The sequence below is a fragment of the Trachinotus anak genome, unplaced genomic scaffold (genome assembly GCF_046630095.1).
Source record: "Trachinotus anak isolate AG129_WGS33_773 ecotype Australia unplaced genomic scaffold, CSIRO_AGI_Tana_v1 ptg000003l, whole genome shotgun sequence".
NCBI classification, from domain to species: domain Eukaryota; kingdom Metazoa; phylum Chordata; class Actinopteri; order Carangiformes; family Carangidae; genus Trachinotus; species Trachinotus anak.
In genome coordinates, this window is record NW_027273854.1 from 6493111 (window position 1) to 6509875 (window position 16765).

General features: G+C 41.9%; 7 protein-coding genes across 7 annotated transcripts; 3 read left to right on the forward strand and 4 right to left on the reverse strand.

The window, feature by feature from the left end:
• The first annotated feature begins 2395 nt into the window (after window positions 1–2395).
• LOC139613378 (hemoglobin embryonic subunit alpha-like) lies at window positions 2396–3248 on the forward strand. Its single transcript, XM_071469985.1, has 3 exons — window positions 2396–2543; window positions 2636–2843; window positions 3034–3248. Exons 1-3 carry the CDS (start codon window positions 2446–2448, stop codon window positions 3160–3162), a joined length of 435 nt encoding a protein of 144 aa, XP_071326086.1. The 5' UTR covers window positions 2396–2445; the 3' UTR covers window positions 3163–3248.
• Window positions 3249–4547: 1299 nt separating this feature from the next.
• Window positions 4548–5388, reverse strand: LOC139613411 (hemoglobin subunit beta-2-like). Its single transcript, XM_071470029.1, has 3 exons — window positions 5233–5388; window positions 4901–5123; window positions 4548–4778 (listed from the first exon to the last, which is right to left on the reverse strand). Exons 1-3 carry the CDS (start codon window positions 5322–5324, stop codon window positions 4650–4652), a joined length of 444 nt encoding a protein of 147 aa, XP_071326130.1. The 5' UTR covers window positions 5325–5388; the 3' UTR covers window positions 4548–4649.
• A 908-nt stretch (window positions 5389–6296) lies between these two features.
• Window positions 6297–7159, forward strand: LOC139613394 (hemoglobin embryonic subunit alpha-like). The gene is made up of 3 exons (XM_071470010.1): window positions 6297–6454; window positions 6547–6754; window positions 6945–7159. Exons 1-3 carry the CDS (start codon window positions 6357–6359, stop codon window positions 7071–7073), a joined length of 435 nt encoding a protein of 144 aa, XP_071326111.1. The 5' UTR covers window positions 6297–6356; the 3' UTR covers window positions 7074–7159.
• A 1543-nt stretch (window positions 7160–8702) lies between these two features.
• Window positions 8703–9543, reverse strand: LOC139613401 (hemoglobin subunit beta-2-like). Its single transcript, XM_071470021.1, has 3 exons — window positions 9388–9543; window positions 9056–9278; window positions 8703–8933 (listed from the first exon to the last, which is right to left on the reverse strand). Exons 1-3 carry the CDS (start codon window positions 9477–9479, stop codon window positions 8805–8807), a joined length of 444 nt encoding a protein of 147 aa, XP_071326122.1. The 5' UTR covers window positions 9480–9543; the 3' UTR covers window positions 8703–8804.
• Window positions 9544–10449: 906 nt separating this feature from the next.
• Window positions 10450–11312, forward strand: LOC139613387 (hemoglobin embryonic subunit alpha-like). The gene is made up of 3 exons (XM_071469997.1): window positions 10450–10607; window positions 10700–10907; window positions 11098–11312. The coding sequence occupies exons 1-3, from the start codon at window positions 10510–10512 to the stop codon at window positions 11224–11226; spliced, it is 435 nt and encodes a 144-aa protein (XP_071326098.1). The 5' UTR covers window positions 10450–10509; the 3' UTR covers window positions 11227–11312.
• Window positions 11313–12611: 1299 nt separating this feature from the next.
• On the reverse strand, window positions 12612–13452 carry LOC139613414 (hemoglobin subunit beta-2-like). Its single transcript, XM_071470045.1, has 3 exons — window positions 13297–13452; window positions 12965–13187; window positions 12612–12842 (listed from the first exon to the last, which is right to left on the reverse strand). Exons 1-3 carry the CDS (start codon window positions 13386–13388, stop codon window positions 12714–12716), a joined length of 444 nt encoding a protein of 147 aa, XP_071326146.1. The 5' UTR covers window positions 13389–13452; the 3' UTR covers window positions 12612–12713.
• A 1624-nt stretch (window positions 13453–15076) lies between these two features.
• Window positions 15077–16089, reverse strand: LOC139613427 (hemoglobin subunit alpha-B-like). The gene is made up of 3 exons (XM_071470068.1): window positions 15929–16089; window positions 15611–15821; window positions 15077–15313 (listed from the first exon to the last, which is right to left on the reverse strand). The coding sequence occupies exons 1-3, from the start codon at window positions 16021–16023 to the stop codon at window positions 15185–15187; spliced, it is 435 nt and encodes a 144-aa protein (XP_071326169.1). The 5' UTR covers window positions 16024–16089; the 3' UTR covers window positions 15077–15184.
• Window positions 16090–16765: the final 676 nt, after the last annotated feature.

Below are 16765 nucleotides of genomic sequence, written 5' to 3' on the forward strand. Positions count from 1 at the left end.
TTCGATTGCATTTATTCAGAACTGCCCTTTTTGCTTGCTCGTAAATTGCCGTCAGTGATGTAACACATGGTAAAAACAGTAGTCACCAGCCAATGTACTACATCAAAATAACTGTGAATAAAGTCATGTTTTTTACATGATAAAAAAAAATGGGTCATTCAGGGGGAAAACAGAGAAAAAGACCCTTTGTTTTGTATATGTTTGTTTTACATTGATGTGTCACTTGAAGTGCACATTGGGGGAAAAGTCCACTAGGGGGCGTTCCAACACAAACAGGTCAAGTCCTTCCCTCAGTCTCAGGCACATCTCTGGCATAGAACAACACTGAGCACTGTTTTCTCATTGTATGATCCACCACATCACAACTGTCCTAGCTGCAGTAACCTGTTGTAATCCATATGCACTTTTTAACTACATGTCATAAAGTTAAATCTGAGCATCATTACAAATTTGAGATGAATTTTCCTATGATGTTACCAACAATTCTTATACTTTCTTCTGGTGGCCTTCTAGGGGTCTTATTTCTGTGGTTTTCTACACCAAGTGGTCACTGTCTACACAATGGTGGTGTAGTATTATCCCTGTTTGTCTAAGTGGCTCCACAGGTTGACGTCTCCTCACCATGAGGCTGCGCCCAGCTGTGATCACAGATGCAAACAAGCCTACCTTGGAGCCACTGTGACTCTTCTCAAGTAACCTCTGAAAGAAATGTAAGTACATCTTGCAGGGTTCACATGTGAGCTGGAGGATTTACTGTGATTGTGGATGGGGCTTGTGCACACAGGATGGTCTTGACCACAGCTCAAGGGAGACTGATAACCCTTGACTGGCTGGTCCATGGTTTCTCCAGTGGACATTGTGACTCTAACCTGATTCATGGCAGATCTGGGACCAAATGTTTCTGTCAAATGTTAAAAGTTTCTGGCCTTGAGCTGTGGTATGAGGACAAAGTGGAAAACAAGTGAAAAAGTTGTGCAGCTTGATTTTTGTCCTGACTGGAGTGGCTTTTTCACAACATGGAGCATCTCTTATAACCGCAAGACATTGCACTCCGGCATGCAATAATCTGTCTTCATATTCCATACGAAGTCTATTTTCTTCTCACTTTATTTGGGTGAATTTGACCTGTTCCTACAACAACCAGCCAATGGACAGCAATATCCATTCCTTTAATACAATAACGTGAAGCATCTAGAGAGTCGGCACTGGTCACAATCTCGAAGAAAAACAGTCACAGTTCCAGCTGGTTTCCTCAGACAGCTGCTTGTCTTTGGGAGGAGTCAGTGAAATAACACACCAAGGTAAAGAAGTGCCTTTTGTCTGCACCACAACAGTGTTGTTGTGAACTATAGGTTACACCCACCAACCAATCAGCAATGAGCTATTTTTGATTATAATTAAACAAAAAGGTCGAACTCACAACTGTCACTCAGACAAACCTGCTCCTTCCCCTGTCTCTTAATTCATCATTTCAGTCATTATTTTCTCACATTACCTTTAGTCCCTGCCCTGATCATGACCACTATCACATGAAGCTGAACTGGAGAGCAACTAAATTAAATGTTTAGAACTGATCATCGAGTTCTGACTGCATCCACATATGATCTTTGTGAATGACGCACAAGTTTTTCCCAGAAGCTTATAACTTTACACTAGACATCAGATAAGAGGAGCTTATCTATTCTTTCTCTTGAGTGGATCCACCCTTACAGCTGTGGTGCAGTGGGCGAGATAAGCATTAGAAACAAACCATGCTTTGGCAGAAAACACAGAAAATGACTTCACTCTTCACATTGGAAAGTTTCCAACTGATAAACAATTCTATTAATATTCCTGTGTTACAGAGCTTAGATTGAAAATGGGTCGATTTTGCAAAACCTGTGAATCAATTGTTTATAGAAATACAGGAGGCGTATAAACTGCCTTATGCTCTGCCCTGCATGTAAGATTACTTCTGAAATATTTACTCCAGTAACAAGATTTTTTTTTTGCCCATAATCATTACTGACAATTATAATTCCAAGTTTGGTTCCAGAGCCACTGACTAACACTGATTAGACCTGCTTAGCCTCTGACTGTTTGAAATGTTTGAGCAGAGGAAATAATTCAGTCTGTTGCAGCTGACAATAATAACTGCAGTCAGACATCAGCTCCATTATCCCTTTCATTCTGTGGAAGTGAGTGAACTGTGTGTTCTGGACTGATTTCTGCAAAAACCTGCGATCATATTGTTCATAGAAACACAGTCGGCTTATACACTGTCTAGTGCTCTCAGTTTGGTTGCAGAGCCACTGTGGGAAGGTCTCTGTTTATCTCATGCAAGCTGCAGCCCATCACTCACTCTATCTTGGAGGTGGTCCCGGGTGCGCCCACGCTGCGCTCGTACATAAAATCTCCGCGGTTTGCGCTGAACACGGCATTCAACGAATAGTCAAACAAGGGAAGATGACCAGTCTCACCGCGAAGGACAAGAGCACCGTCAAGGCCTTCTGGGCTAAAGTGTCTCCAAAAGCGCAGGACATCGGCGCTGATGCTGTGTCCAGGTAACTCTGACAACACAATCATGACTCTTGATGTAACCCAGTCCACCTTTAACTGACTGACTCACATTCATCCGCTTACTTCTTTTACCCAGGATGCTGACCGTGTACCCGCAGACCAAGACCTACTTCGCCCACTGGAAGGACCAGAGCCCCACCTCTGCCTCGGCGAGGAAGCACGGAATCACCGTGATGTCTGGAGTCGCTGATGCTGTGACCAAAATCGACGACCTGAAAGGGGGGCTCCTGAACCTCAGTGAGCTGCATGCCTTCACTCTGAGAGTGGACCCTGCTAACTTCAAGGTGCAGAGCCAAAGCCTGTCATGTCTATGACGCGCCTGTCAAACTGTGACCATCATCACCATCAGCCTGCCCTCTGTCCAGGCCCTACATGTAACACAGGAATACTGAAATATAGAGTGAGGCGCAAAGAGGAAGCTCGGGACCTGCAGATATCCCCGCATGTAACGTGTGTGTTATTGTCCTTCCACAGATTCTCTCCCACAACATCCTTGTGGTCATGGCCATCATGTTCCCCGTGGAATTCACCCCTGAGGTCCATGTGTCCATGGACAAGTTCCTGGCTTCTCTGGCTCTGGCCCTGTCTGAGAAATACCGATAAACAGCAGGAGAAGATGACGGAGACCGCCGCATCAGCTGACTCTGCATAATGAATAATAAATCCATGGATGCAGAAACGCAGAACAATGTTTGTTTTCTGGTTCTTTTGTGATGATTTGTGTGAGACTATATTTGAGTATGGATGAAATCTCAGGAGAGTTTTAAAAGTGTGTTCTTTACCTCAAAGAGTCACTTAACCACCACCACCACCAAGAAATCAGTAGGTCATACTCTACACTTAACAGAACTGTAACGATTAGGCCTCCGCGGTTAATCGATTATTTATGAACATTAATCGGCTAAAAACAACAGTTTAATCAATAAATAATGATTTGTAGCTTTTTTTAACATTATTTGAAACATATGAGGCCAATGGAACCATTTTTAAACACTTACAGTCTTTTTCAACACACTTAAATTTCGAAAAAAGAAAGAAAGAAAGTTTTGGACAAATTCTTTTACTCAGAATATTGGAATAAAATAAATCCCTATGTGGCTTTAGTTAGTTACTTGTTTCATTAAGAATGAGTAAGATGTGACAGCCTTAACCAGCCAGGAAAAGGGAATTATTATTATTATTAGTAGTATTATTATTAACAATAATAATAATAATAATAATAATAATAATGGCCTCTTATTACATTTTTCTCATATGTTTAAATGTAAATAAAGGTGCAAATTGTTGTTTATTGATTAATCTGCCATTTATTTTGGTGATTAATCGTTTATTCTATAAAATGTCCACAAAAAAAGTGAAAAATGTCACAATTTACAAATGAATCTTCAAATGTTTGTCAGACCAACTGTCCAACAACATTTAGTTTACAATGATATGAAACAGAGCAAAGCAGACAGTTCTTACACTGCTGCTGGAACCTGGAACCAAATCATTTTTGGAACTTTTGCCAAAAAATAACTTTAAATGATTAATCCATGATCAAAATAGTTGCCAGTTAATTTTCTTTTCATTGATTAATCGATTAGCCGGGTAGTTGTTGCAGTTCTCTTATGTGTTAATGTGATTTTCTTATTCGTAAGTGTTGTACTGAACAGACGTGAAGAAAAACTGATGTGAAAAAAACACAAATAGAAAAGATCGCTGTCTTCAGTTCTGGCCAGCACTTCAGTGGAGCTGCTCATATAGATAGACATGTTCCCTCTGTGAGGAGAACAGCCGTGACAGCAACAGTAATGTTATCAAAACATGATTTATTTATTGCTCTGTTGAACTTATATATGAAGCCACATTGGTGTGTGAATGTTCATATCTTTTTAAGCTCCATCCCCTGTTTCATCAGCCCCACTGTTTGTTTTTTGTTTGTTTTTCAACTCGAATGTCATTTTTCATATTTATATGGATGTTAGGTATATTCACAGACAAGCGACTTGTTGAATGTGCTGTTTTTTATTCGCTTTCGACACATTGTGCAAACAGAGTTTGTCAACGAGTGATCAGCATGTGACGGTCTTCTCCTCTGCTGCAGCTCTCTAGTGGTACTGTCTTCCCAGGGAGGACACCACCACGGACAGGAACTTCTGGAAAGCTGCCTGGACCTCACCAGTGAAGTCTTTACCCATCCTAGCGGCAATCACGATGGTGAGGCAGTCAGCCAGCAGCTGCAACACAGCACAGCACAGCACGGATCAGAAGACACCAACAACATGAGGGGTGAGGCATTCAGGGACAATCATTGAATATGGACAACAATTCAAATCTCGTTTGTTCCACACAGTATTACCCTGAAATTGTCAGGGTCCACATGCAGTTTCTCGGAGTGCAGGACGCTCAGCTCAGCGTAGGTCTCCTTGATGTTGTCCATGTTCTTCACAGCCCGGTCCATGCCGTGCAGGACAGTCTTTCCGTGGTTTGCAACCATCGGGTTTGAGATGATAGCAGTGGCGTTGTAGAGGTTTCCAAAGCCGCCGAAGTACCTCTGAGTCCAGGGGTAGACAACCAGACACCTGAGCAAACATATGAAAAAAAAAAACATGCATAACTTGCAATTCTAAAAACTTCCCAGTTATGCACAAACCATTTCTGTTTGCAATAAAAACAGAGAGGAGGTCTCACCTGGAAAGAGCAGCGGGGCCCACGTCCTCATAGTCCATCTTGGAGAAGATGTCCTGGATGGTGGCGCGCTCGAAGTCTGTCCATTCAACCATTCTGCCGGTTCTGTTTTCCTGTGCGGGTCAGAAGATCCAGTGCTCACCGGCACCAGATCCAGGGCTTTTAAAGCAGCCCCGCTCCCCTCCCAGGGGCGTGTGATCGGATGGGCGGTGGGACGGACAAGTGCTGTGTTGTGGATTTACAACAATGATAAGAGCGTCTGAACCGTGAAGATTGTTCCCGAGACAAAAATAGAATCAGGGGTTTGGTGGTGGTTCAGCACAATTACCTCTCTGTCCAGTGTAAATATCCTACATGTACATCCCAAAGACACCACAAGTCCACCAAACTAAAGGGGGTTGTAAATCAGCAAATTAAATGTTACACCTACAAAATATGTATTAGGCCTATATATAAAAGAATGAAGTGCTGTAACTGAAATTTGCTATTATATAAACTAATAGACTCAGTGAAGTAATTGTAATTAATAATGTAGGCTAATAAACTCAAATAAAACTGCAACATTTCCTAAAATCGTATAATTTAACCCTAGACATCAGATAAGAGGAGCTTATCTGTTCCTTCTCTTGAGTGGATCCACCCTTACAGCTGTGGTGCAGTGGGCGAGATAAGCATTAGACACAAACCATGAGTTGGCAGAAAACACAGAAAATGACTCCACTCTTCACATTGGAAAGTTTCCAACTGATAAACAATTCTATTAATATTCCTGTGTTACAGAGCTTAGATTGAAAATGGGTCGATTTTGCAAAACCTGTGAATCAATTGTTTATAGAAATACAGGAGGCGTATAAACTGCCTTATGCTCTGCCCTGCATGTAAAATTACTTCTGAAATATTTACTCCAGTAACAAGATTTTTTTGCCCGTAATAATTACTAACAATTATAATTCCAAGTTTGGTTGCAGAGCCACTGTGGGAAGGTCTCTGTTTATCTCATGCAAGCTGCAGCCCATCACTCACTCTATCTTGGAGGTGGTCCCGGGTGCGCCCACGCTGCGCTCGTACATAAAATCTCCGCGGTTTGCGCTGAACACGGCATTCAACGAATAGTCAAACAAGGGAAGATGACCAGTCTCACCGCTAAGGACAAGAGCACCGTCAAGGCCTTCTGGGCTAAAGTGTCTCCAAAAGCGCAGGACATCGGCGCTGATGCTGTGTCCAGGTAACTCTGACAACACAATCATGACTCTTGATGTAACCCAGTCCACCTTTAACTGACTGACTCACATTCATCCGCTTACTTCTTTTACCCAGGATGCTGACCGTGTACCCGCAGACCAAGACCTACTTCGCCCACTGGAAGGACCAGAGCCCCACCTCTGCCTCGGCGAGGAAGCACGGAATCACCGTGATGTCTGGAGTCGCTGATGCTGTGACCAAAATCGACGACCTGAAAGGGGGGCTCCTGAACCTCAGTGAGCTGCATGCCTTCACTCTGAGAGTGGACCCTGCTAACTTCAAGGTGCAGAGCCAAAGCCTGTCATGTCTATGACGCGCCTGTCAAACTGTGACCATCATCACCATCAGCCTGCCCTCTGTCCAGGCCCTACATGTAACACAGGAATACTGAAATATAGAGTGAGGCGCAAAGAGGAGGCTCGGGACCTGCAGATATCCCCGCATGTAACGTGTGTGTTATTGTCCTTCCACAGATTCTCTCCCACAACATCCTTGTGGTCATGGCCATCATGTTCCCCGTGGAATTCACCCCTGAGGTCCATGTGTCCATGGACAAGTTCCTGGCTTCTCTGGCTCTGGCCCTGTCTGAGAAATACCGATAAACAGCAGGAGAAGATGACGGAGACCGCCGCATCAGCTGACTCTGCATAATGAATAATAAATCCATGGATGCAGAAACGCAGAACAATGTTTGTTTTCTGGTTCTTTTGTGATGATTTGTGTGAGACTATATTTGAGTATGGATGAAATCTCAGGAGAGTTTTAAAAGTGTGTTCTTTACCTCAAAGAGTCACTTAACCACCACCACCACCAAGAAATCAGTAGGTCATACTCTACACTTAACAGAACTGTAACGATTAGGCCTCCGCGGTTAATCGATTATTTATGAACAGAAAATTAACTGGCAACTATTCTGATAATCAATCAATCATTTTAAGTTATTTTTTATACAAAACAAAGTTTTTTATACAAAACTTTGGTTGCAGGTCCTCCAGTGTGAGAACTGTCGGCTCCACTCTGTTTCATATCATTACAAGCTGAATGTTGCTGAACATTAAGGTCTGACTTTTGAAGACGTCCGATTTGTGATGCGCATTTTTCACTGTTCTCTGACATTTTATAGAATGAATGATTAATCGGCTAAAAACAACAATTTAATCAATAAATAATGATTTGTAGCCTTTTTTTAACACGATGTTAAACATATGAGGCCAATGGAACCATTTTTAAACACTTACAGTCTTTTTCAACACACTTAAATTTCGAAAAAAGAAAGAAAGAAAGTTTTGGTCAAATTCTTTTACTCAGAATATTGGAATAAAATAAATCCCTATGTGGCTTTAGTTAGTTACTTGTTTCATTAAGAATGAGTAAGATGTGACAGCCTTAACCAGCCAGGAAAAGGGAATTATTATTATTATTATTAGTGTTATTATTAACAATAATAATAATAATAATAATAATAATAATAATGGCCTCTTATTACATTTTTCTCATATGTTTAAATTTAAATAAAGGTGCAAATTGTTGTTTATTGATTAATCTGCCATTTATTTTGGTGATTAATCGTTTATTCTATAAAATGTCCACAAAAAAAGTGAAAAATGTCACAATTTACAAATGAATCTTCAAATGTTTGTCAGACCAACTGTCCAACAACATTTAGTTTACAATGATATGAAACAGAGCAAAGCAGACAGTTCTTACACTGCTGCTGGAACCTGGAACCAAATCATTTTTGGAACTTTTGCCAAAAAATAACTTTAAATGATTAATCCATGATCAAAATAGTTGCCAGTTAATTTTCTTTTCATTGATTAATCGATTAGCCGGGTAGTTGTTGCAGTTCTCTTATGTGTAAATGTGATTTTCTTATTCGTAAGTGTTGTACTGAACAGACGTGAAGAAAAACTGATGTGAAAAAAACACAAATAGAAAAGATCGCTGTCTTCAGTTCTGGCCAGCACTTCAGTGGAGCTGCTCATATAGATAGACATGTTCCCTCTGTGAGGAGAACAGCCGTGACAGCAACAGTAATGTTATCAAAACATGATTTATTTATTGCTCTGTTGAACTTATATATGAAGCCACATTGGTGTGTGAATGTTCATAACTTTTTAAGCTCCATCCCCTGTTTCATCAGCCCCACTGTTTGTTTTTTGTTTGTTTTTCAACTCGAATGTCATTTTTCATATTTATATGGATGTTAGGTATATTCACAGACAAGCGACTTGTTGAATGTGCTGTTTTTTATTCGCTTTCGACACATTGTGCAAACAGAGTTTGTCAACGAGTGATCAGCATGTGACGGTCTTCTCCTCTGCTGCAGCTCTCTAGTGGTACTGTCTTCCCAGGGAGGACACCACCACGGACAGGAACTTCTGGAAAGCTGCCTGGACCTCACCAGTGAAGTCTTTACCCATCCTAGCGGCAATCACGATGGTGAGGCAGTCAGCCAGCAGCTGCAACACAGCACAGCACAGCACGGATCAGAAGACACCAACAACATGAGGGGTGAGGCATTCAGGGACAATCATTGAATATGGACAACAATTCAAATCTCGTTTGTTCCACACAGTATTACCCTGAAATTGTCAGGGTCCACATGCAGTTTCTCGGAGTGCAGGACGCTCAGCTCAGCGTAGGTCTCCTTGATGTTGTCCATGTTCTTCACAGCCCGGTCCATGCCGTGCAGGACAGTCTTTCCGTGGTTTGCAACCATCGGGTTTGAGATGATAGCAGTGGCGTTGTAGAGGTTTCCAAAGCCGCCGAAGTACCTCTGAGTCCAGGGGTAGACAACCAGACACCTGAGCAAACATATGAAAAAAAAAAACATGCATAACTTGCAATTCTAAAAACTTCCCAGTTATGCACAAACCATTTCTGTTTGCAATAAAAACAGAGAGGAGGTCTCACCTGGAAAGAGCAGCGGGGCCCACGTCCTCATAGTCCATCTTGGAGAAGATGTCCTGGATGGTGGCGCGCTCGAAGTCTGTCCATTCAACCATTCTGCCGGTTCTGTTTTCCTGTGCGGGTCAGAAGATCCAGTGCTCACCGGCACCAGATGCAGCTTTTAAAGCAGCCCCGCTCCCCTCCCAGGGGCGTGTGATCGGATGGGCGGTGGGACGGACAAGTGCTGTGTTGTGGATTTACAACAATGATAAGAGCGTCTGAACCGTGAAGATTGTTCCCGAGACAAAAATAGAATCAGGGGTTTGGTGGTGGTTCAGCACAATTACCTCTCTGTCCAGTGTAAATATCCTACATGTACACCCCAAAGACACCACAAGTCCACCAAACTAAAGGGGGTTGTAAATCAGCAAATTAAATGTTACACCTACAAAATATGTATTAGGCCTATATATAAAAGAATGAAGTGCTGTAACTGAAATTTGCTATTATACAAACTAATAGACTCAGTGAAGTAATTGTAATTAATAATGTAGGCTAATAAACTCAAATAAAACTGCAACATTTCCTAAAATCGTATAATTTAACCCTAGACATCAGATAAGAGGAGCTTATCTGTTCCTTCTCTTGAGTGGATCCACCCTTACAGCTGTGGTGCAGTGGGCGAGATAAGCATTAGACACAAACCATGAGTTGGCAGAAAACACAGAAAATGACTCCACTCTTCACATTGGAAAGTTTCCAACTGATAAACAATTCTATTAATATTCCTGTGTTACAGAGCTTAGATTGAAAATGAGTCGATTTTGCAAAACCTGTGAATCAACTGTTTATAGAAATACAGGAGGCGTATAAACTGCCTTATGCTCTGCCCTGCATGTAAAATTACTTCTGAAATATTTACTCCAGTAACAAGATTTTTTTGCCCGTAATAATTACTAACAATTATAATTCCAAGTTTGGTTGCAGAGCCACTGTGGGAAGGTCTCTGTTTATCTCATGCAAGCTGCAGCCCATCACTCACTCTATCTTGGAGGTGGTCCCGGGTGCGCCCACGCTGCGCTCGTACATAAAATCTCCGCGGTTTGCGCTGAACACGGCATTCAACGAATAGTCAAACAAGGGAAGATGACCAGTCTCACCGCTAAGGACAAGAGCACCGTCAAGGCCTTCTGGGCTAAAGTGTCTCCAAAAGCGCAGGACATCGGCGCTGATGCTGTGTCCAGGTAACTCTGACAACACAATCATGACTCTTGATGTAACCCAGTCCACCTTTAACTGACTGACTCACATTCATCCGCTTACTTCTTTTACCCAGGATGCTGACCGTGTACCCGCAGACCAAGACCTACTTCGCCCACTGGAAGGACCAGAGCCCCACCTCTGCCTCGGCGAGGAAGCACGGAATCACCGTGATGTCTGGAGTCGCTGATGCTGTGACCAAAATCGACGACCTGAAAGGGGGGCTCCTGAACCTCAGTGAGCTGCATGCCTTCACTCTGAGAGTGGACCCTGCTAACTTCAAGGTGCAGAGCCAAAGCCTGTCATGTCTATGACGCGCCTGTCAAACTGTGACCATCATCACCATCAGCCTGCCCTCTGTCCAGGCCCTACATGTAACACAGGAATACTGAAATATAGAGTGAGGCGCAAAGAGGAGGCTCGGGACCTGCAGATATCCCCGCATGTAACGTGTGTGTTATTGTCCTTCCACAGATTCTCTCCCACAACATCCTTGTGGTCATGGCCATCATGTTCCCCGAGGAATTCACCCCTGAGGTCCATGTGTCCATGGACAAGTTCCTGGCTTCTCTGGCTCTGGCCCTGTCTGAGAAATACCGATAAACAGCAGGAGAAGATGACGGAGACCGCCGCATCAGCTGACTCTGCATAATGAATAATAAATCCATGGATGCAGAAACGCAGAACAATGTTTGTTTTCTGGTTCTTTTGTGATGATTTGTGTGAGACTATATTTGAGTATGGATGAAATCTCAGGAGAGTTTTAAAAGTGTGTTCTTTACCTCAAAGAGTCACTTCACCACCACCACCACCAAGAAATCAGTAGGTCATACTCTACACTTAACAGAACTGTAACGATTAGGCCTCCGCGGTTAATCGATTATTTATGAACATTAATCGGCTAAAAACAACAGTTTAATCAATAAATAATGATTTGTAGCTTTTTTTAACATTATTTGAAACATATGAGGCCAATGGAACCATTTTTAAACACTTACAGTCTTTTTCAACACACTTAAATTTCGAAAAAAGAAAGAAAGAAAGTTTTGGACAAATTCTTTTACTCAGAATATTGGAATAAAATAAATCCCTATGTGGCTTTAGTTAGTTACTTGTTTCATTAAGAATGAGTAAGATGTGACAGCCTTAACCAGCCAGGAAAAGGGAATTATTATTATTATTATTAGTATTATTATTAACAATAATAATAATAATAATAATAATAATAATGGCCTCTTATTACATTTTTCTCATATGTTTAAATGTAAATAAAGGTGCAAATTGTTGTTTATTGATTAATCTGCCATTTATTTTGGTGATTAATCGTTTATTCTATAAAATGTCCACAAAAAAAGTGAAAAATGTCACAATTTACAAATGAGTCTTCAAATGTTTGTCAGACCAACTGTCCAACAACATTTAGTTTACAATGATATGAAACAGAGCAAAGCAGACAGTTCTTACACTGCTGCTGGAACCTGGAACCAAATCATTTTTGGAACTTTTGCCAAAAAATAACTTTAAATGATTAATCCATGATCAAAATAGTTGCCAGTTAATTTTCTTTTCATTGATTAATCGATTAGCCGGGTAGTTGTTGCAGTTCTCTTATGTGTTAATGTGATTTTCTTATTCGTAAGTGTTGTACTGAACAGACGTGAAGAAAAACTGATGTGAAAAAAACACAAATAGAAAAGATCGCTGTCTTCAGTTCTGGCCAGCACTTCAGTGGAGCTGCTCATATAGATAGACATGTTCCCTCTGTGAGGAGAACAGCCGTGACAGCAACAGTAATGTTATCAAAACATGATTTATTTATTGCTCTGTTGAACTTATATATGAAGCCACATTGGTGTGTGAATGTTCATAACTTTTTAAGCTCCATCCCCTGTTTCATCAGCCCCACTGTTTGTTTTTTGTTTGTTTTTCAACTCGAATGTCATTTTTCATATTTATATGGATGTTAGGTATATTCACAGACAAGCGACTTGTTGAATGTGCTGTTTTTTATTCGCTTTCGACACATTGTGCAAACAGAGTTTGTCAACGAGTGATCAGCATGTGACGGTCTTCTCCTCTGCTGCAGCTCTCTAGTGGTACTGTCTTCCCAGGGAGGACACCACCACGGACAGGAACTTCTGGAAAGCTGCCTGGACCTCACCAGTGAAGTCTTTACCCATCCTAGCGGCAATCACGATGGTGAGGCAGTCAGCCAGCAGCTGCAACACAGCACAGCACAGCACGGATCAGAAGACACCAACAACATGAGGGGTGAGGCATTCAGGGACAATCATTGAATATGGACAACAATTCAAATCTCGTTTGTTCCACACAGTATTACCCTGAAATTGTCAGGGTCCACATGCAGTTTCTCGGAGTGCAGGACGCTCAGCTCAGCGTAGGTCTCCTTGATGTTGTCCATGTTCTTCACAGCCCGGTCCATGCCGTGCAGGACAGTCTTTCCGTGGTTTGCAACCATCGGGTTTGAGATGATAGCAGTGGCGTTGTAGAGGTTTCCAAAGCCGCCGAAGTACCTCTGAGTCCAGGGGTAGACAACCAGACACCTGAGCAAACATATGAAAAAAAAAAACATGCATAACTTGCAATTCTAAAAACTTCCCAGTTATGCACAAACCATTTCTGTTTGCAATAAAAACAGAGAGGAGGTCTCACCTGGAAAGAGCAGCGGGGCCCACGTCCTCATAGTCCATCTTGGAGAAGATGTCCTGGATGGTGGCGCGCTCGAAGTCTGTCCATTCAACCATTCTGCCGGTTCTGTTTTCCTGTGCGGGTCAGAAGATCCAGTGCTCACCGGCACCAGATGCAGCTTTTAAAGCAGCCCCGCTCCCCTCCCAGGGGCGTGTGATCGGATGGGCGGTGGGACGGACAAGTGCTGTGTTGTGGATTTACAACAATGATAAGAGCGTCTGAACCGTGAAGATTGTTCCCGAGACAAAAAAAATTAGAAACAGGGGTTTGGTGGTGGTTCAGCACAATTACCTCTCTGCAGAGTGCGAATTATACAAGGACAATCAGGGGGGGTCAACTTTTTCTGGGGGGGTGGGGTGGGGGGCAAACCTGCCTGCGTGCGCACGGCATGAGAGCAGCAGCAGCATAAAATAACTGACGACAACAGAACTGTGGACATTTCTCACTTTGCTCTAATGGTCTGAAGAACTCGATAACTCGCTGCTGCTCTGTCTCCTCTGTCTGTGCCGTCATCGACCTTAAACTCACCACGGAGCACAATTATTTTACCCAGGGAGGCACGAATACACAATTAGGTTTTCTGGTAGATTAAAAAAATAAAATAAATACAACTGTGATATGATGTTATGATACTGAAGGGTTAGGGGTTAAATTGGGCTCAGCTCCAGTCCACAACCCCTGTGAGTCAGTGATGGAGTGAGGCAGGTAGGAGAGTAATTTTTTGTTTTCAGTCACTTCTTGGTCGGTAGCAATTTTCTTTTAGTTGACTTTTATAATCCCCACTACACGGCACAGTTGACACAGTTTCGTTCTGCTCTCAGCAGTACTACATGTACACCCCAAAGACACCAAAAGTCCACCAAACTAAAGGGGGTTGTAAATCAGCAAATTAAATGTTACACCTACAAAATATGTATTAGGCCTATATATAAAAGAATGACGTGCTGTAACTGATAATGGTATCATATAGGCTGAATGAAGTAATTATAATGAATATTATAGGCTAATTAATTCAGATGAAATTGCAACATGAAAAAAACAGAACAGATTAATATGGTAAACTTACAATTAAAATCACCCAAATATGTACAATAGGCTCAGGTTACAACTTCACGTCATCCACCAGCAGAGGGCGCTCAGTCGGTCCCTGACTCACAAATGATCCCGTTGTCTGTGTGTGAGCCCCCACTCATAGAGCCAAACCTACTCCCATTTCCAGCCTCTGCACTGACATCTCATCCCCTGTTACAAGTTAGGCAACATGAGGATTGGATCAAATGATTATTTATTATTTATGAAAGCATAGTCTTTTATTCTAACTTTCTCTTCCTCACTTCTTCCTAACTTTAGGGTGTTATTACAATTAGGGCCCCCTGGCGGATTAATTCGGCCATGGCCAAACCTACAAAAATGAAATAGCTTGCAAATGCACATGTGGGCTACATGATCATGTCATGTGGTCCAGTATCCCCACAAGGGGAATATATATGTATATATATATATATATATATAAATACACAATTAAATACACAATTTGATGACAAGAACTATATATATATATAGGCCTATATATATATATAGTTCTTGTCATCAAATTGTGTGATAACTTTTCCTAATATCATAAATAGCTATAAAATAATAGGCTATAACAACCTCCACCGATTACCAATGTCATGGCTTTTAATGCCTCGACTTTATGAAATAAGAAAAAATGTTGAGTCTAAAAAGAAAACCGACACTTGGAAATCTTTATGTTTGTGTTTTTATTGAACAAGCCCCTATGGACAGGGTTGTGGACACTGTTTAATGACCTGCCGCATGTAGGCAGTCGATGCTCCCGGATCGCTGGGGCTTAGCGGTATCTCTCGGACAGAGCCAAAGCCAGTCTCTGCAGGAACTTGTCAAAAGCGACATGGACCTCTGGAGTGAAGTCTGCAGGTAAGTACATGGCCAGAACCAGGAGGATGTTGTGGGCCAGGATCTGCGGTTGCGCAAGAAACACAGATTAGTTTCAGTCAGCTATGAAAAACATCTTTTGAGATTTGGAGTCATGCCTTAATTCCGGTGACCTCATTGGACAGGTTTTCTTTTACAAAAAAAAAAAGGACCGGCAAATAATATTCAATAGAATTTAATATTCCTATGATGTGTCGTTGTCATATTAAATTTTTAGGTTGCATCAACAGTCCAATCCAATCCAACAATCCTATATTGATTTATATATATATATATATATAAATCCTCAACAACCCCAAACACTCATCTGTCTTGATCTTACCTTGAAGTTGGCGGGGTCCACCCGGAGCTTGAAGGCATGCAGCTCACTGAGGGAGCTCATAGTGCGGGTAAGATCATCGATGCCTTTGACGGCTTTGCCCACGCCTCCCATGATGACAGCACCATGTTTCCTCACCTGTGGGTGCTGAGAATTCAGATCCGATCCCCAGTGGGAAAAGTAGGTCTTGGTCTGTGGGTAGGCAACCAACATCCTAAAGGATATAAACAGAAAGAAATGATTCACTACACACCACGCTCTGGTCTCGTTTAGGACGCAGCGGTGCCGCATTGACAGGAACATTCACGACGTGGATCTTACCTGCCCAGGGCTTCAGCACCGATGTCGCCGGCCTTGCCTTCAGCTTTGTCCCAGAGCTTCTTCACCAGGGCCTTGTCTGACGCTGAGAGACTCATGGCTGCTTTTGAGTTTTCAGGAAGTGAGAGAGAATATGGATCAAAAGATGCTGCTGAAGTGGATTTGTCATAGTGTCTTTATATCAAACCAAACGTTACCACGCCCATGTATCAAATCCAAACCGCACCCTCCGTCTGATAAAAAAAACTTCTAGAAGTTTTCATTGCCAGTTTTATTTGATAAAAGTCACCACTCCCCATATATCACGTAACTGCCACCTCAGTAATTTGGATGGAATTCTACAACTCTAGAGACTGTTTTGTGGATGAGTCTGCAAATTGGCTGTCGATGATGTGTAAACAAAAATAAGTAATATGCCACTGTGGGGGAAAGAAAGGCTATATTTCTACATGGAAGCGCCACTGTCGGTAGAATTAAGTGTATTTTTTGGGGAAAAGTCATAATATAGGCTCATAGAACTATAATGTTTCAGAAAAAAATATTTTTTATGAATATTTTTTATGAAATTCAACGTGTTTTAAACAGATGACGATTCAACTGTGTGATCAGTTTAGAACAGTAGGCTATAGGCTCCCGTTTTCCATTATAAACCTGTTATAACAAGTGTTACGACTATTTTGCCCTGCAAGCCAATTATAACAACGAGGGTAGACGAAAAGACACACCTTTCTGTAGCCTATAATGCAACACAGCTCAATAGCACCACAAACAACATTCTCACAAAAAAAAAAAAAAAAAAAAAAAAATCACTGAATCAACATCAATTCAAGAACTGAACAT

Coding starts and splice junctions, on each gene's coding strand:
- LOC139613378 (XM_071469985.1), top strand. CDS start 2,446: ATGACCAGTCTCACCGCGAAGGACAAGAGCACCGTCAAGGCCTTCTGG. Junction 2,544..2,635: donor GGCGCTGATGCTGTGTCCAG/GTAACTCTGACA, acceptor TCTTTTACCCAG/GATGCTGACCGTGTACCCGC. Junction 2,844..3,033: donor TGGACCCTGCTAACTTCAAG/GTGCAGAGCCAA, acceptor GTCCTTCCACAG/ATTCTCTCCCACAACATCCT.
- LOC139613411 (XM_071470029.1), bottom strand. CDS start 5,324: ATGGTTGAATGGACAGACTTCGAGCGCGCCACCATCCAGGACATCTTC. Junction 5,124..5,232: donor GGCCCCGCTGCTCTTTCCAG/GTGAGACCTCCT, acceptor ATGTTTGCTCAG/GTGTCTGGTTGTCTACCCCT. Junction 4,779..4,900: donor TGGACCCTGACAATTTCAGG/GTAATACTGTGT, acceptor GCTGTGTTGCAG/CTGCTGGCTGACTGCCTCAC.
- LOC139613394 (XM_071470010.1), top strand. CDS start 6,357: ATGACCAGTCTCACCGCTAAGGACAAGAGCACCGTCAAGGCCTTCTGG. Junction 6,455..6,546: donor GGCGCTGATGCTGTGTCCAG/GTAACTCTGACA, acceptor TCTTTTACCCAG/GATGCTGACCGTGTACCCGC. Junction 6,755..6,944: donor TGGACCCTGCTAACTTCAAG/GTGCAGAGCCAA, acceptor GTCCTTCCACAG/ATTCTCTCCCACAACATCCT.
- LOC139613401 (XM_071470021.1), bottom strand. CDS start 9,479: ATGGTTGAATGGACAGACTTCGAGCGCGCCACCATCCAGGACATCTTC. Junction 9,279..9,387: donor GGCCCCGCTGCTCTTTCCAG/GTGAGACCTCCT, acceptor ATGTTTGCTCAG/GTGTCTGGTTGTCTACCCCT. Junction 8,934..9,055: donor TGGACCCTGACAATTTCAGG/GTAATACTGTGT, acceptor GCTGTGTTGCAG/CTGCTGGCTGACTGCCTCAC.
- LOC139613387 (XM_071469997.1), top strand. CDS start 10,510: ATGACCAGTCTCACCGCTAAGGACAAGAGCACCGTCAAGGCCTTCTGG. Junction 10,608..10,699: donor GGCGCTGATGCTGTGTCCAG/GTAACTCTGACA, acceptor TCTTTTACCCAG/GATGCTGACCGTGTACCCGC. Junction 10,908..11,097: donor TGGACCCTGCTAACTTCAAG/GTGCAGAGCCAA, acceptor GTCCTTCCACAG/ATTCTCTCCCACAACATCCT.
- LOC139613414 (XM_071470045.1), bottom strand. CDS start 13,388: ATGGTTGAATGGACAGACTTCGAGCGCGCCACCATCCAGGACATCTTC. Junction 13,188..13,296: donor GGCCCCGCTGCTCTTTCCAG/GTGAGACCTCCT, acceptor ATGTTTGCTCAG/GTGTCTGGTTGTCTACCCCT. Junction 12,843..12,964: donor TGGACCCTGACAATTTCAGG/GTAATACTGTGT, acceptor GCTGTGTTGCAG/CTGCTGGCTGACTGCCTCAC.
- LOC139613427 (XM_071470068.1), bottom strand. CDS start 16,023: ATGAGTCTCTCAGCGTCAGACAAGGCCCTGGTGAAGAAGCTCTGGGAC. Junction 15,822..15,928: donor GGTGCTGAAGCCCTGGGCAG/GTAAGATCCACG, acceptor TATATCCTTTAG/GATGTTGGTTGCCTACCCAC. Junction 15,314..15,610: donor TGGACCCCGCCAACTTCAAG/GTAAGATCAAGA, acceptor GCGCAACCGCAG/ATCCTGGCCCACAACATCCT.